We start from the raw sequence: 17,276 nt of genomic DNA, 5'->3' as shown, positions 1-17,276 counted from the left end.
ACAATGGCATTAAGTTCCATTGAACTCACAGGACAGTTTGTACTATGATATGGAGTGCAAAGCAAAGTATGCTATCTCTGAGGATCTTTGTTCTTGTACATTGTACGCAAAATAGAAAAACCTAAGTCAAGTTTCACATCCAAATCCCCCGCAGCTTTTCATCCCTAATTTGAGTACCTTTCCTCCTTTTTAAATGACAGATGGATCCTGTAGGACCCTGGAGAGAATGGAAAACAGCATTTCTTCTCGGTTTCTATCTCGGTTTCCAGTACTCAGGTAGAATTCCACTTATTATGAATGCAAAACAGCTTTGTGTTTGCTCAGACAGGGTGAGCTAAGGTGGTGTACCTTCTAGTTCTGAGGAACAAAATGAGATTAGATGAAGCTTCCAGTCTTTTTGATGCATATTTTCAGGAAAAACACAAAAGCCAAAATGTGCCATGTTTGATCAAGATGCTTTATAACTGCATTTATTTGTTAAGCTGAATAAATAAGTTCATTGTGGTATAATGATGATCGAACCTTAACATTTTATTTAGTCTTTTATTTATTTATTTTATTTATTTAGGCATTTTATTTTACTTCAGCATGTCATTCAACTTGAACGGTAAAAAAAATGTTTACTAATCCGCTCCAATCTGATTTCATTAGGTGAGGGACAAAAATGCTTACTCTTCAATGCTGCATGAATATTTCATATCTTATTATAGAAATATTATGAATTATGGAATGTGGAGTTTTTGTGTATTGGATAAAAGTGTTATTTCTATTGGGAAGTCTTTGGTTTGCTTTTTGTCAGCATACAAGAGACCAGAGCAGCTGCTTATATCTCCTAGACCTAGTAAGTCAAGTGGAGCTTACTCTGATAACAGATTTACTTGCTTCAATTTCCTCCTTGTCACTAAATTATCTAGTCAGACATAGCCATGCCAACTATCTCATATTAAGACCGCAACTATCTCATATTCAGAGATTACTCCAATAATAACAGAGAGTTACTATGCCTTGCATAGTCCAAGTTCCTCCTTTTCCCTAAATCATTCTGTCAGGTATAGCCAGGCAACTGTTTTATTGGCAACTGTTCTATAAGAACAGTTATGGAAAGAATTAGCCTTAAATATTTATGGAAAGAATTAGCCTTAAGTATTATTTAATGTCCTTAGGAAACACCTTTATAGAACTACCGTATTTTATAGTAGTTAGCAATAATGCAGTATAATGATGTTATATAGAAATAGATGGTAGAAATGCAGCATTATGATGGCACAAAATTGTCAATCAAATATCTTGTCCTGTCTTCAATTCCATAGGGAACACTCAACTTCTACGTCAAAGCTGGTACTGGATGAGAAATCTACTGAAGGATCAGCTTTGCCAAAACAAGTTACCAATGAACTGCTGAAAAATGGGCTGGACCACCAGCACATTCCCATGGAGAATGGCTTCCTTCAAAATGATATTAATTCCATTAGGTCACTTAATATGCAGAAAAAAAGAAAGTCTGCTGTAGAGATCAACAGAGGACATGGACGATCTGTTGGCTCTTTCCCAGGGAGCGATGGAGCAGCGGTATTGTGGAAATCCCAATCAGTTCATGATCTTGTTCATAATGGTAAGGAAGTGCCTTCTATGAAATGGTTAGAATGATGGCTTCACAATGGGAATCTGTCCATGAGGCTGAAAATCCTAAATGTTTTCATTCAGAAATGACAAGTCCTCACTACAAAATTTAATTACTGATCAATGTCAGAGGTGGGTTGAGTTGGATATACACTGATCAGAAGGAAATGCTAATTCCTCCATCTGATGATAAGAGGCAACTTGACCGGCTCTTTTAGAAGGCGGTCATTGTTTAAAAAAATAAGCTACAAGTCCACTGAGCTTTGAAAGGAAAGGAAAGATCTTTTCTTTTAAACAAGTGTGAAAGAGATGTGCCCTCAGAAAAGAAGATTTGGTCTCACTCAACCCTGTGATAACATTAGCTGCCCTCCCCTCCCTATCAATTGTGGGGAAAAGTGAATGGATCAGGCAGCATTCTGTTGGTGTAATGAATGAGACTTTGGCAATCTTCCTATGTCCTTGACATGAAACAGGATTCAGAGAGACCTACAGAAACCCTGAACATAATTCCTTTCCCCTGCTTCTTTTGACATCAGTGGGAGGGCAACAATTTTAAGAAATAAAGAAAAAGGAGAAGAAGAAACAATGAAAACAGTAACCGCTTCTCCTTCTCTTCTGCCCTGGTAAGCTGAGTTTCAAAAGGCTTTGGATTCTCAGTTGTGGACAGAAGTTTAGCCCAGTAGACTTTAAAGCATCCAGAACTTCTTGGTAATAAATTAGTTCAGTGTCTGGGGACTGGCATCTCACATTTTTCCTCCTCTACTACATGTGTTCTTTGGGACTGCATTTATTTTTCTTAGTATTTTGCACTACTCACAGGATAAATATCACAAATTCTGTGTTAGCAATAACAACCTGGGATTATTATTCTGTGGCTACTTTTTGCCTTAAAGGAGATGTGCCATTGCAACTTTCAGGTTTATCGCATGTTACACAGACAAAAGACCCAAATAAGACATGTAACACTATTTCTTGTCTAAATTTTTCTAACAGAAATTAAGGTAATGATGTTTAGAGAAAAACTTTGTAGAACAAAGTGTTATAACATTGTTATTTTGCTTACTATTTCTTCCAGAAATTAAAGTGAAATAATTACATTTAGAAGTTGGAGCTATTTTAATTCTGATTGCACAAATTGCTCCAGACCAGTTGTGTGCATTTATTTATTCCATTTCTACAGATAAAATTCCTGGCGTGATACTGTCTGCCAGGCAGCGGTCTCAGGCACTAATGGTAGGTGAGAAGGAGCCAAAATCCAATCATTGTCAGACATTTTCTGCAACACTGTTGAAGATGGAAAATTCCAGCTGTTTGCAAGCCAAAGACATTAAAGCTACAAAATCAAAGTCCTACATGAGTCCTACCACTAGCTTCATGGCCAAGATGTCCCGTAGTGTGTCTATGGGAGAGAATCTGTGCTTTGGTGATGGGTCAGAAAACCAGAATGAAATGAAAATCAGCCCACAACTATCAGAGAAAACAAGATTAAATCTGTTAGAGGACATTGAGAAGAATAAGCCATTTGTGAAAGACAACAGCCCAGTGAAACCTTCTCTTCAGCAAACTACAAGCTCTTCATCACCCAAGTCCTTTCATAGCAAGTTGGCATCTAGTCGGGCCCATTTGACCCTTGACATCCCCAAGCCTCTCCCCGATAGACCGATATTAGCTTCTTTCTCACCAAAGACAAAGTCAAAAACTGTGCTGGGATCAGAATCTCCTCAGTCACCTGGTGCTGTTGGGAAAAAGAAACAGTCTTTTCCTGAAGGATGGGTCTTGAAATTGGAAAATCAAGCATCTGGACCTCTTGGCCTTGGTAAAAGTAGTCCTTTGAGTCCTTGTGCAGATACTCTGAAAGAGAACCAAACACAATTGAGGTCCAAAGCCCAACTTGAGCCAAGAGTAACTAATTCCAAACTAAAAGAGCCTTCAGATGAACTGCATCCGAATTCTCCAGAAAAACTGCCACTGGAATGCAGAGATAAACTTGCCACTACTAGTTATGTGCCAGCAAATGATGAGCGTTGCTCTTATGAACAAAGTGGGCCGTGGTCTCCTACAAATGCAAAAGGCTTTGGAAAGGATTCAGGTGTGCATAGATATCTATCTCCTATCTCTTTTACTCTCTTCTGTCTTTTGTCTTTGTTAACAGCTTCCCTTTCCATCATGTTTCTTTCCATTTAGCTTCTGATTGTCACGTCCAATCTGCATTGTCATTATAAGCCATCCTTTCAGTGGTGAGACATTTCAGTCTGATTTCTATTTCCACTTGTTCTTACATTTTATTTTGGTGCATGCATATGTTACAGCTCTCGTGTTTCTTCTTCAAAAGAGAAGTTAAGAATAGGAGTAAACAATACATCTTTTAAGTAATGTTCTGTATTATGAAAAATAGGATTTGATGCCCAATGTTGCCAGAATTTAACAGTATTAAATTCTCAAGCTTTTCTGATACTATATGTTAACACTTAAGCAGCGTAAGAAACATGACACACTTGGCAAAAGGAAATTGTTGTGAGGTAGCAAGAAGGATAAAAGTAACATCTAGAATTTAAAGGATACATTTCAAATATTCCAAAGTTTTTTAAGTTTTAGTAGAGTGAAATATGGGAGAAGGGGGGTTGTTACAGAAATGTTTGAAGGAGATGAAGATCTGTCCATTGATAATCTTCCATCCTGCAGAACAATTTCCCAAAATTTGTTTTGGAAAATTTAGAGATTCCCAGGAGCAGACTTGGGCACACAGTGGGGAAAGAAGATTCCTCTATACTAGCAGAAGTCCACTCACAGAAAATTAAGTGACTTCTGTAATATTTTTTGTTGGATTTCAAAGTAGTAATGTATCTCTGTATCACAAGTCACTTTGGTTAGTTGAGTAAGTTTGCATTGCAGATAATGTGAACTTAGTTCGTTTACAAGAGGCCACAAACACTGAATGTATTTTATTACAAGTGATTTTAAAAAAGAGTTTAAATTTAGTTGAAAACAAATATTTGAAACGGAATATTTTTCAGGGGGTTGAAAATGTTTTGAAAACTTTCATCTCTTTAGCATTGAAAACATAACAACATAAACTGTGTCTTATTGACAAGATAGTTTTAGAGCAAGGGTCCTCAAACTTGGCCACTTTAAGACTTGTGGACTTCAACTCCCAGAATTCCCCAGCCAGCTGTGTTGGGAGTTGAAGTCCACAAGTCTTAAAGTGGCCATGTTTGAGGACCTCTGTTTTAGAGCACTTGAGTCCAGTCCTGAGAAATCAGCTGTGGATATCATTTGATTTGAGTATGAAATTGAAGAATCATTCCTTCAAAAACTGCCGGCTGTGAAATGCTTTATATGCTAATACGAACACATTGAATTAAGATAGGAAATTAACTAGAAAGCAATAAAAAGGATGAAATGCTGCCTATTTTAAAACTAGCTGCATTGAATGTTATCTTTAAGTGGAAGTTTTTGGCTGTCTTCAGCAACAATCCTCTGTACAGGGATTTGCAGTAACTAAGATGAGAGAGCACCCTAGCTTGTATTAACTGAGCCGAGGTGGCGCAGCAGTTAGAGTGCAGTACTGCAGGCCACTTTAGCTGACTGTGTTCAGCAGGTCAGCGGTTCAAATCTCACCGGCTCAAGGTTGACTCAGCCTTCCATCCTTCCGAGGTAGGTAAAATGAGGACCCAGATTGTTGGGGGCAATGTAAATATATATATACATTGCTTACTGGTGTACACCGCTTAGAGAGTGCTTGCACTTAAAGCGGTATATAAGTCTCATAAATAAATAAATAAATAAACAGATGTAAGGCTATCTCCTCTATTACGTAAAATTAGAGCTGGTCACAAATAAATTCTACATAATTTCAATACTTTAAATATTAAAAATTAGCTAACAAGTGCCAAAATTTGAGGTTCAGACCAAATTAACCCTCCTCCCTTCCGCTAGAGACAAAATTAGATCTATAAGTATTCCCAAGCAACGAATGTGATCATCTAGATTTTCTAAAACAGATTGAATAACCTTTACCAAGACAAATCCGTTCATGAACAGGTCCTGATGTTTTGGTGTATTGGCTCTTATCTGATTTAATTCAGTTCCATAGTCATATACATCTACTACCAAACCTGAACTTGATGAAAAAGAGAAAGAGAAACTTTTGTGTGGCACCCGAATGCTGGTGGCATTTTATTCTAAACCTCAGAATCATTCAGCAATTTAATATAGTTGTTAAAGATAGCAAGATACAGTGCTGCAGAATTCTGTAGTGGTAATAATATTGTATAGCATTAAGTAGAAATCTCCCAGATGCATAACATCTATATCTGAGCCTTGTTAGTGTATTCAACATATACCCAGTTCAAACTTTCAGGAAGAATATCATGATCAGCTGTTGAAGGGCAGCTCTGTCCATGTCTTCCTTGCAGGAAAGATGATTTCACAAAGACATGTTTAAGTCCTCTTTACAATGGATTTGTCCAGAAATAATTTATTGATCAATTTGAATAAAGTGGTTATATTGGTAGGGAATAACAGATGTATTATAAAAGAATATTTATTTTTAACCATCCATTTCTAAAGCACGTTTATAGCAACCAATAAAGCTTCATTAAATATCAACTAATACAACAACACAATTACATCAACCTAATAAAATGCTTTTCCATAAAATATCAGGAGCAAATAGTGAAGCACTCTTTTTAATGCTGTAATAGGCTTCACGTCTTGCTATAGAAACGCCTTTCCTTGAAATTATGTCCCACATAAATTGTACTACTCAATCACATTAGAACAAAGGATTCTTGAGGGCAGGAGTGAGTGTCATTTTATATTTTACTAATGGCTTGCATGCAACTTTGGGCCTTGGGAAAAGTTATCTAACATCTGCTTTCAGTCTTTTTCTATCTACCAATTGTGCACCTATTTCTCTTTATGGAAGAAAAAGACATGGAAAACGAAGTATGGTCATCACAGTGGCTATCTGCTATTCATGGCTGAAAGTTCATTGCCATTAGTTCTGAAGACTTGTACATCATTCATCTAAGAATTTTGGGATGCTTAGATACCATTAGCAACATGTCCATATATCTGCATTGGCATTGATTGATTTCAACAGCAATGTAAATATATAAAATGGGAGAACTGCTCTTATAATGAATAGAGAACAGTTAATAATTCATTCAGGAAAAATAGTTAATAAGATTATAGAGATTATTCATATTGAAAATTAACAAGAATGTGAAGAATGTAAAGACCTCAAATGTTAAATTTGAATTTTTTCTTTGAAGGTGGCAATCCCAGGTTTGTAGGATAGATTGGAAAACTGGAAAAAAAAAATCCCGAAGAAAGATATGGTTAGATCTTTGCCAAAATGTGTACATTTGTGTGGTTATCAAGTACTTGAGTTGAGCAAGTCTTTGTCTTGAATCCAGTCAGTTCTTGCAGTTCTTCAGCTTAAAATATCTTTTTTTTAATTACAGAAGTTTTGGTGGGTCTTAATGTTATCTTTGTCTGGACATAAAGGCTTACGCATATGTTTATTTCTATCCATTTTTATGTCATTCATTGTGTGTCATTTACATGTTTTTACATGTTTGACTGTGCTTAATTAGTAGGATGGCAGCTAGGCAAGTAACCAAAGTTAAACTTGCCTTTTAATACTTGCAGGAAAGTGATGTAATGCTAAAATAGACTTTCTATAACCATCAGTCCCTTATATTGTATCCCTCTTAATAAGTCTGTAAAACAAGATGCTTTGGGGGATTATATGAATTACTGTATAAATTATTAATTTCTAGTACTCAGATTTCATATAGCTATGATGTACTTTTTTATTTAATTGGGATCAGACTTTTTGACTAGGATCACAATTGCACTAAATCATAGCTGTTTAACCAGCATTTCTTAACTAATAAATCTGGCAAGTTCAAGTTGAATCTGCTAAGCCAAACCTAAACAATCTATATTACTCTTGTACTTTTTAAAAACTATTCCCTGTTTTACTATTTTGGATATGCCTATTGATGGGAAGGAAACAAAGGCAAAGCAACTTTGGTTATGGATAGGCCTAACTGGTGTCTCAGCATGCTTTCTTTGACAAATCAAATTAATTGACAATGTTTGAATTAAAATACATTTCATGAATTGTAATGGTAATCATATGCTTCACATTATCAATATTCAAGAATCAATGACTTCTCCAAAACTGGTATGATTTTGCATGACTTAATATTTTTCAGTAGTGAATCCTAGGGCAGACTGAAATTAAACTTCTGTTCAGTATTTATCTTCTCTTGTTCCTCCACACTATCAGGTTCTTCAATCAGTGTTGAGCAATGCAAGCATGTAGTATCTGAGCTCCAGGACAGTATGCGTAAGGCCATCCAGATATATCACATGGTAAGTCACCCCTTTGAATTCTTGTGGAAAACGAAAGGGCTCTTACGAATTCCAGAGGGTTTTTGGCAGAGAGATTTATTGCGCAGGTTCAGAGGCTATAGCAACAAGCAATTCTGAACACCGAGGGCGGGTTCAGACTTCAGTTTTATACTTTCCTCAGGAACGAAGGAATACACATTGTAATACATTAGGTTCGTTTCTCACAGGTGTACAATGGAGAGTTTTGCTACATACATTGTATCCAAGTACAACGCACATTAGGTTAGTCACATACTGCTAACACAGCGCTATTCCAGTAATTATGCAGACACAGCATTATTCTTAGTGACTGTTAACTTTTCCACATTAGTTTCTGTTAGATCTAACTGCTTATGTATAAAACCAACATATTAATTCAAAAATATATAGCTAAGGATAGGAGCAAAAAAAAATTCCATTAAAGAATAGACATCTGTTCTTCTTCTTGTGTGTGATTAGAAACCAGATTAACTACATTAGCAAACCAGAAGGTAAACTGAAAGAATTTCAAGCGGCTGACCAGCTATACTGTAGGCCAAAATATGTATTATAATTATGTATTCATAAGATTTTAGCAGCTCCTTACTTTTTCTTTACTTGCAAGTGACCAAAAACCATGCAGAAGCATCGTGAAATGCATCTGTTTGGCTTGATTTTTAAAATTCATCAGAAGTGCTAGAAAGGAGTGGGGCTTGCAGAAAGGAGGAGGAGGAGGAGGAGGAGGAGGAGGAGGAGGAGGAGGAGGAGAAGAAAGAAGATGACTTGATGCTCTCTGAGCCTAACAGTCCTCCCGCAGATGTTTCATTACCCAACTAGCCAACATCTCCAGCACTGATGATATTTCCTAGTTGGGTAATGAAACACCTGCAAGAAAGCAATCAAGCTCAGAGAGTACCAAGGAGCCCACAGTAGTTCTTCTACTTCCTCTTAATAATAATAAAGTTGGAAGGGACTTTGGAGGTCATCTAGTCCAACCCCCTGCTTAGGCAGGAAACCCTATACCATTTCAGACAAATGGCTGTCCAGTCTCTTCTTGAAAAGTTCCAGTGTTAGAACATTCACTGCTTCTGGAGGCAGGTTGTTCCACTGGTTAATTGTTCTAACTGTCAGGAAGTTTCTCCTTAGTTCTAGGTTGCTTCTCTCCTTGATTAGTTTCCACCCGTTGCTTCTTGTCCTGCCTTCAGGACAAAATATTGTTTTTTTAAAACAATTACAGGTAGCCCTTACTTATCAATCATTCATTCAGAGAACACTGGAAATTATGACTGAAAAAATAATTTTATGGCTCATTTATAGCCATTTATCACCATTGTAGGATCCCTCAGTCACGTGAATATAATTACAGTCAGTACACATTGCCCTTCGCCTGCCCTGTGTTTCCCTTTCCCCTTGTACAGCAGAGAGATTGGGGAAAAACAGATTGCAAGAAAATAAGGTGTTTGTTCTTCTATACATTGAAGACAATGTGATTGCACTAGCGCAGTGTTTCCCAAACTTGACAATTTTAAGGCATGTGGACTTCAACTCCCAGAATTCCACAGCCAGCGTTGCTGGCTGTGGAATTCTGGGAGTTGAAGTCTTCATGCCTTAAAATTGTCAAGTTTGGGAAACACTGCACTAGCGGCCTGGTGCTGGGGGATTATGGGCATGCTGTGCAAGCAGTTTACAGTATTCTCTTCAAATCTCTTTCTCTCCAATCTTTCCATTTTGCAAGAGGGTGGGGAGAAAAAAAACAAGTAGCCAATCTCTCCTTGCCCTTCTCTTCCTGTTCTCTGATCCTTCCCTTCCCCCCTCCACTGCAGACCAAAGAGATTAAAGAGGGATTTCAAGAGAGTGAGCTCTTTACATCAAAAGCAATGCAATCACGTGGCAGCCTGGAGCTCAGAGCCATGGATATAAAACTCTCAGTATTCTTTTGAAATCTTTTTTTCTCCAATCTCTCTTCTCTGTGAGGGGGAGGAGGAGGAGGAGAAAAAAAGCAAGCAATTTCCGTAGGCAATCTCTCTTTTGCTTGACCCTTCCCTCTTCCTCAAATCCATATATCTGAAGAATGCCCAGATTGAGGAAGGGTGACTTGAATTTTAAACACTCTTCTATGATTGCAAGTGATAATCTTGCAACATAGGATTTACTGCTGCTAGTTTTGTCTATTCCTTTGCTTTTCTAAAATAAAAAACATAGCTCTAAAACAAGCCTATTTGCACTTCTTTTTTCAGGTATCTACTGACATGGAATCTTCACCTGACAAAGATGAGATTTCTGGTCTCTTCACTGAAACTTTCTCTGTAATGAAAAGAGATTTGGATTCTCTGAAAGATGGTAAAGGACTTCAAAGGAAGAAAAATCAACTGATGCAGCCACAAAATATAGTTGGGATGCCATTAGGGGAGAACAGTGGTGAAACTTTATCTAGTCCTCGGCATTTTGGAGATGACCAAACTCTTGCCTTGTTGGAACAATATTCAGAGTTACTGCTACAAGCTGTTGAACGACGTATGGATAAAAAACTTTAATTAGAGTTTTCAACGACACGTGTTTTTAATGGAATGCTGAGAACCATACACAAAAACGGATGGAACTTTATCATATTGACAACTTGAAATAATACTTTGGGGTGTTTTTTTAATCCAACGGGCAAATTTCTTTTAACAGAAACAGTTCTGTCCACATCTTTTTAAAATGTGCTGGTCACAGTACTAATCCCCTTGTGCCTATCTCCTCCATTAAGAGTGTTATAAGAAATATTTGGCTTAAAAAAACCATTCTCGCAATTAAAGGGAATCAGTCCAGGGGTGGCCCAGCCTGAAACTGCTGACTTAATAGAATGAGATCAAGATGAAATAGGTTTGTCCCTTTGCAGTGTTATCTCAAACTAGGCATACACTATTAAAACTTTTATTTATTAATTTATTTTTGCAATTATAACTCTGAAACTTTTTACCTGGGTTTTGTAGTTATGGTTATTTTGACATGTTTTCCACATTTATTGTGAGAGAGATTTGATACAGTAAATATATTGATGGAACAGATAGGTTATAAAACTGCTTTCTGTTGTAGCCTGCATTACTAAATTTTGCTTCCTTATTCCTTTTTATTATGCCAATATGTTTTATTTTAATTTTGTATTTAGCATTATCATTCTGCTTCCATTTTCTATTTAAAGAAAATTATGTGCTCTACTTTTCATTGACATTTGTTTCCACAAAACATCTATCTTTTGACTCAGCTTCTAGAGATTTGTTACAAAGCTTGTTGGTTAAAAGAAAGGCTTTTTTTAACCTGATTAGTTCTACTTTTCTCAGGTTTTATGTAAAACTAGATCTATCAGAGTCAAATTGATGCAGTTGAATAACTATCCAATTTTTAAAATTCTTACTGCTCGGTTATGTCAGTGGCATTAGCTACTGGACTCAAGATGTTAGCACTGTTCTGTTTTCGTGGATATAGAAATGTAGAAAGATTGATATGATGGGGAATGGATAGTGATAGAAAACAGTCACAGAACAGACTGATGAAAGCTTCTAATCAATACATCTTCTGCGAAAGCTTCAGATATTCCTGACTTCCCAAAAGAGAGATCCCCTTTGTCTATGGCTGAAATTTGAAAACAAAGTCTGAGTGTTCAGGGAATATTGATTGCTATGACATTATTCTATTTCCTTTTCTCCCTTACATTGGAACATAACTAAAGCTGCATGAAATATTACTGTGTTCTACATTATGCTAGGCATCTCCAATTTCATATCAATTAGCACATTGCCCTTATTCAAATAAAGAAGAAAGTAAGTGCAGGTCTACATCCTTTCAGCTATGGAACTCTTTTTATTGAATTATTAATCCTAACATGTCTGAAGTATTCACTGATAAAAAAGAAACCATTTTAAAACAATAAAGTTATAAAACATTAATACTGTTCTTTCAGGTTAGACAATAGCGGTGTTTCTTACTGCTGATCTGATCATTTTAATAAATAGCTTCACTTTATAGCCTAGCCTTCCTCTTCTGCCTCCTAGATTTGTTGAGGTTAAAACAACTTTGGGGAGAATTCCTAGCCAGCATGGCCCAAATTAAAATTCTGAAGATTTGTGCTCACAGTCAAATCTAGAGGGCACCATGGTGGAATAGGCTGAGTGGCTTTTCAACTTGCATTTTGTAAACTGTCATGTGAACATCTGTCTTCACTGGCCATCTGTGGCATAGCTTTTTGTCTGAATCTTGTTGACTTTCATTCAGCACCACTGCAGTGTTAAAGAGATCTGCAGAGCTGTTCCCATTTTGGCTGTCCACTGAACTCCAAGGCTGGGGACTTGGAGCAGTTAGTGCTGTTTAATTATGTCATTTCTGGATTTGTTTAGACAATTCTCTGAATAGATTTGAATGATAGTTGATGCGCTTCTTAAAACTGAGCTTTTTCTTTCCAGCTATAGATGTTTCAGTTCAGAGATACAAAAGAACTCAGGATAGACTGCTGGAATATACTCTTAATTTAAGTGAAAACTAAGGTGGCTATTTTCTACATATCCATGTTGGGAAATGTCTTAACAGCCAAAATGTCTTCTTCCGTGTTCATATCTAGACTATAAAAAGTGTTCAATGCTCAGGAACCTTTCCTATGCTGGGACACATGCACTCAGGTAAAGAAGTCATGCTTCCAGATATCCTGTGGCATGAACAATGAGGAATTCAGAGTGTCTATTCAATCTTGACAGGGTCAAACATTCAAATGTCTTTGGAAATAAAATCAACTTGCTGATAATTTATACCTCAAGCATTAACGAGTAATGATTAATCAGGGACTGCCTTGGATAAGAGGCAACATCTAAACCCCTGTTAATTTCAAAGCAGTTTCCAGTGAATAAGTTTCACTGTGTTATTCTTAGATCAGGAACTATTTATTTTCATACACCCAGGTAGGAAAATACTGTAACACAGATGGGGACTTGGATGTGAACTAGAACTGTAGTTTTGTGAGTCTTGAGTAAGTAGATATTTGAGGAGAAATGGATAGGCCTGTAATTTCTAATATTTAAAGGCCTACTGAAGGATTCTAGAAAAGTTATAGGATTGAGAATCAGTTGATTCAAGGAGCAAAATAGAAATGAAAAAGTTCTGGAGTGGAAAAGAGATATTGTAAGTAGAGTTAGCAGTTAAACAATAATGTAAATGAGTTTGTAATTAAGAATTTGAGATTTGTTTGTCTTTTCAAGTGCCCTTTATTTTCCCACTAATATATATGATTTGGGCATTGGGAATGAATATTCTCAGTCAATAAAATTTCTCAAAGCCATTTGAGTTCCATGAGATTTTGACCTCCCTTATTTTCTCTATGCGGTCAAGAAGAACCAGGAGAAAAGCCTACATGTTCTCCATGGAAAATACTTGATGTAAAATACACTTTTTAGTCATTAGTGGCACCTTATAGTAATTCAGATATAAACTGTGGAGCATTGCTTTTTAAAAAGTTGGATTATAAGGTTTTGTGACAGTAAAATACCAGCTAGCATACTTTTTTGTTCTTAAGTGCATGCAGTTTTTCTGGTGTTATTATAGATGTCCATTAGCCCTTTAAAGAAACTTCAACATGTTATCTAAGGGGAGGAAAAATATAAATGCAGTATTTCAATCTGTTCTATTTCTACTGTTTTTAATGTATGCATGCAACTTCTATGTATTAAAAAAAATCAGAGAGATTGTAAAAGATCCATTTCTGTCATATTTGCATATTGTCTCTGTGTTTTTTGAAATGTTTCTTAATGTGATTTAAAGTTTCTTATACTATTTCTCTTTTCAATGATAGGCTTCATTAAAAAAATATTGTGCATGCAAATGAGATCTATCCCTGTTTCTATAGAAACACAGGAAAACTTTCAAAGGCAAGAAATATGTGCACACCAGTTATAGATATATGTATCTGGTGTTTCTACATACGAATATCCTGTTACATACCTGTACTTACTTGTTTTCTTTTTTGTATAAATGTCTTTTTGATATTGGGGCTTATTCACTTCTCCTTTTGATTCAGACCTTATTCATCCCAAAGAAAGAACTAGCTAACACAGAGGGCAGTGTTTTAAAACATAAATAACATTGCCATGTATGTGCACTCAGCTACTAGATCTACAGAATTCCATATTTAAAATATTACAGATTCAGAATGCAGAGCAGCTACTGTAAGGCCCTTCAGGTATTGCTGATTAAATTGTTCTTTCTCTAAATTAAAAATAAAAAGAATATTCTGTATTATGTGTAAATAATAAGCTGAAGCTGGGCTGCTTATATATTGGGCTAACCTGCTGTAAATTAGGAATACAGTAAGCCATGTCTACACAACATATCTTTAAGCCTAGGGTACAGATAGCTTTTATCTGTGTTCTTTCAACACTCCCTTTTTATTTTACACTTGTTTAAAAGGAGAAAACATCCCTAGACCTTCTTATTTATAAATGGTGTTTTGTATCTTGACTTTAAGGGAAAATGAACCTTTTAATTATTTTTAATTATTTGAAAATTGTTTTAATGGTTGTTGGGGATTTGCATTGTGAGCGATTTTGGGGGGGGGGTGTTTTTAATTCTGCATTCATTTGTATTCAATGTCTAAATTTCAATAAACAAATTTATTGTTACAAATTTATTTTCATGCTATTGTTTACTATGATTTTGCTAAGACAATTGATGAACTCAAGTGGGGCTACAAAATAAAGTGGAATAAGCTACATTTTCCCCGGTAATTTCAAACTGAGAAACAGGCAAAAGTTCCTTAACATATCACTAATTATTGTTCTATAAATCAGTTTCCTGTGCAGTATGTATTTGCAGGTCAACCCTCTCAAGATTATATCCATGAACCAACTGTACAGTGGCCTTAAAGGGGGAGAGAGAATATTATCAAGCAAGTAAAAATTAGTATAATAAGCAGAGCCAATTTTGTTTTCATATGTTTCAGCAACGATGTTAGCTAACCTAGTTATAATGGGGAGAAACATTAGTACAAATGTACTGTATACAGAAAGTAAGATTTATATATTTTCTTGTATGCCAATGCGGTACAGATGGTAGTAATCGTAATAGTTATAGTTTTGCTATAGAAAATACTTTGGTTCCACAATACTGCTCAGGAGTCAAGACTGATTCAAAGGCATTATTTATTAATTAATCAAATTTATATAACTGCCCATCTCACAAGAAGTGAATAAATGAATATTAGACATTGAAGGGATTTTATTGTGCTTACGATTTTAATATGTTTAAGTTTGACATTAGCATTTATTTTATAGTGACCATTTTATATTGATACTTATAGTGTTATCATGTAATCATTGTCTTGTTATTTTGAAATCATTATTTTGTAGTTAATTGCTTGATCAGATGGTTTATATATATATTGGAAAAGTAAGGGCTTCATGCTTTAGGTACAGGTGATTGCTTATATGAAAAGAGCACAGTATGGGGAGGGGGAAAAGGAGTTACGGATGGAGCCTGGGTTGCTATGTATGAGTCATCATCTAAGAATTATTTTTTTGTGCCATCTTATGCCTGGTACCAAGACCTGATCTTTTTGTTCTGGAAAGGTATAAAAGGTGGAAGACATCTTTTCTGGTTGTTGCCTTCATTCCTCTACCAGCCACGAAGAGGAATCAGGCGGCCCCTCTGTTTTGATCAAAATAAAGTTGTAATCTTTGTTGAAACCTCTGCTCAGCAGTTTCTTTAGCTTTTTTAAATTCCTGAGTAACGCTGGGGCAATTGTGAGGCTAAGTGGAAAATCTTACAACATGTTTGTGCATTTGCATATTTTACAACATTTGCATTGTATGTTTGCATTTACATGTTTTACAAATAAACCCTTATGTATGGAAATGGATAAGAGAGTCCCCTTCAGCAAGATGAGCAGCATACAAGTCTAATAAATAAATATAAAAAGTGAAATAATAGCAACAACAATAAAAAGAAATGGGGACAGCAGAAATGCTAATTTACAAATAACTGCTGTGCAATTGCTCCTTTTGTTGGAAGGGTAGTGAATCTGGACTTGGCAGGATTATGCACTGTGATTAAGGTAAACTAAATGAGACATATTCCGTAATCACAATTGAATTTGTGATCTGGATTGGGATGACAGTATTTTAACTGGGTTGTCAAAAACATATTTTAATGATTATATATTTTAACTTTGGTTTAGGAGTGAGCTCATACTGCATCCTTTCAACCAATTTTAGTATGCTGTGGCTTTCTTTTGCCATTTTTCTGCCAAATGAAACTTTTAAGACTTTTCAATTTAGGCAGATTTGTGATGATTGCAGTGTTCGTAATAGTATTGTGTTGGTCAGAATCAGTGCCATACTTTGAGAGCTTTCCACCTCCCCTGGAATTCAGAGAATGGATCTGCCCAAACATTTTTGGGTTTTTCACTCTTTTTATGATGAACTGAAAACCACAATTGAGATTCCCTCATTATCAAAGAACCTTTTTATTGATCTGGCCCAAAAGAATTGCATTATCTCTAAATGTGACTCATCGTTACATATGTGTGGTTACTAACATATGGGTGAGCAATAGCCTCGGGGAAGCACATGAAATAAAGTTTACTGCTAGTCAAAATCTCACTTGAAAAGCCACCAATACACCCAATGTTTTTTTTTTAAACAACAAGGTTTTGGTAAAGCCCTTGGACAGACTTAGGTGTGAACATCTCTTGTAGGTGAGCACCTCAGCATCCTTTTGGTGGATTACCACCGATTCAACCCAACCCCAAAATCATGGCAAACATTCCCCAATATGGACCAATCTAACAGATACAACCCTCACTTTGACCACCTCAGATGAACCTGCTACTTGGGCAGAAGATGGAATGTATATAGTTACAGGACTCTTGTTTAACAAATACAATACAGTAAACTGTATTAGAAATAATTACAAATGAAGGGCATTTAGAATAACAATGCTGTTTTGCTTCTCTATACTATACTTGCACACATACAGAGATAAAGAAACTTGGTTAAAATAACACTACAAAAGAAAGTTTTGTGAAAATAAGGAGGGTATGACTTTTCTTTTACATGCTGCTGCCTGCGTGTGGAGGAAATACACCTAGCTTCTTCGGAAACCTGGACAGCTGCCATGGAAAGCTGGTTTGGAGAGATCTTTGGTGATTGGCGAAGGGAAATTTTTCTGGTTGTGTTAGCTTTTGGAGGTCTTCTGGTTTTGCCATGTTTGATTCCTGTTATCCAAAGAACAGTTACTTCTACCATCTTGGG

The 17,276-nt window shown here is 36.1% G+C and overlaps 1 protein-coding gene across 3 annotated transcripts in view; it reads left to right on the top strand.

The window, feature by feature from the left end:
* Positions 1 to 14,652, top strand: part of MAPKBP1 (mitogen-activated protein kinase binding protein 1) — a 132,890-nt gene extending 118,238 nt beyond the window's left edge. For 2 of the 3 annotated variants that reach the window (XM_039323881.1, XM_039323882.1), the window contains 5 exons: positions 201 to 276; positions 1,311 to 1,612; positions 2,801 to 3,709; positions 7,922 to 8,007; positions 10,242 to 14,652. In XM_039323881.1, coding sequence (XP_039179815.1) covers positions 201 to 276; positions 1,311 to 1,612; positions 2,801 to 3,709; positions 7,922 to 8,007; positions 10,242 to 10,538 — 1,670 coding nt within the window. In that variant the 3' untranslated portion in view covers positions 10,539 to 14,652. The remainder of the gene's footprint in view (positions 1 to 200; positions 277 to 1,310; positions 1,613 to 2,800; positions 3,710 to 7,921; positions 8,008 to 10,241) is intronic. The other variant, XM_039323883.1, reaches the window with a different exon arrangement.
* Positions 14,653 to 17,276: the final 2,624 nt, after the last annotated feature.

The sequence above is a fragment of the Crotalus tigris genome, unplaced genomic scaffold (assembly GCF_016545835.1).
Source record: "Crotalus tigris isolate CLP2741 ecotype Arizona unplaced genomic scaffold, ASM1654583v1 scf7180000024286.1529876, whole genome shotgun sequence".
Classification (NCBI taxonomy): domain Eukaryota; kingdom Metazoa; phylum Chordata; class Lepidosauria; order Squamata; family Viperidae; genus Crotalus; species Crotalus tigris.
The sequence above is the reverse complement of the archived record's forward strand: the minus strand, read 5'-3'. Positions and strand labels throughout refer to the sequence as shown.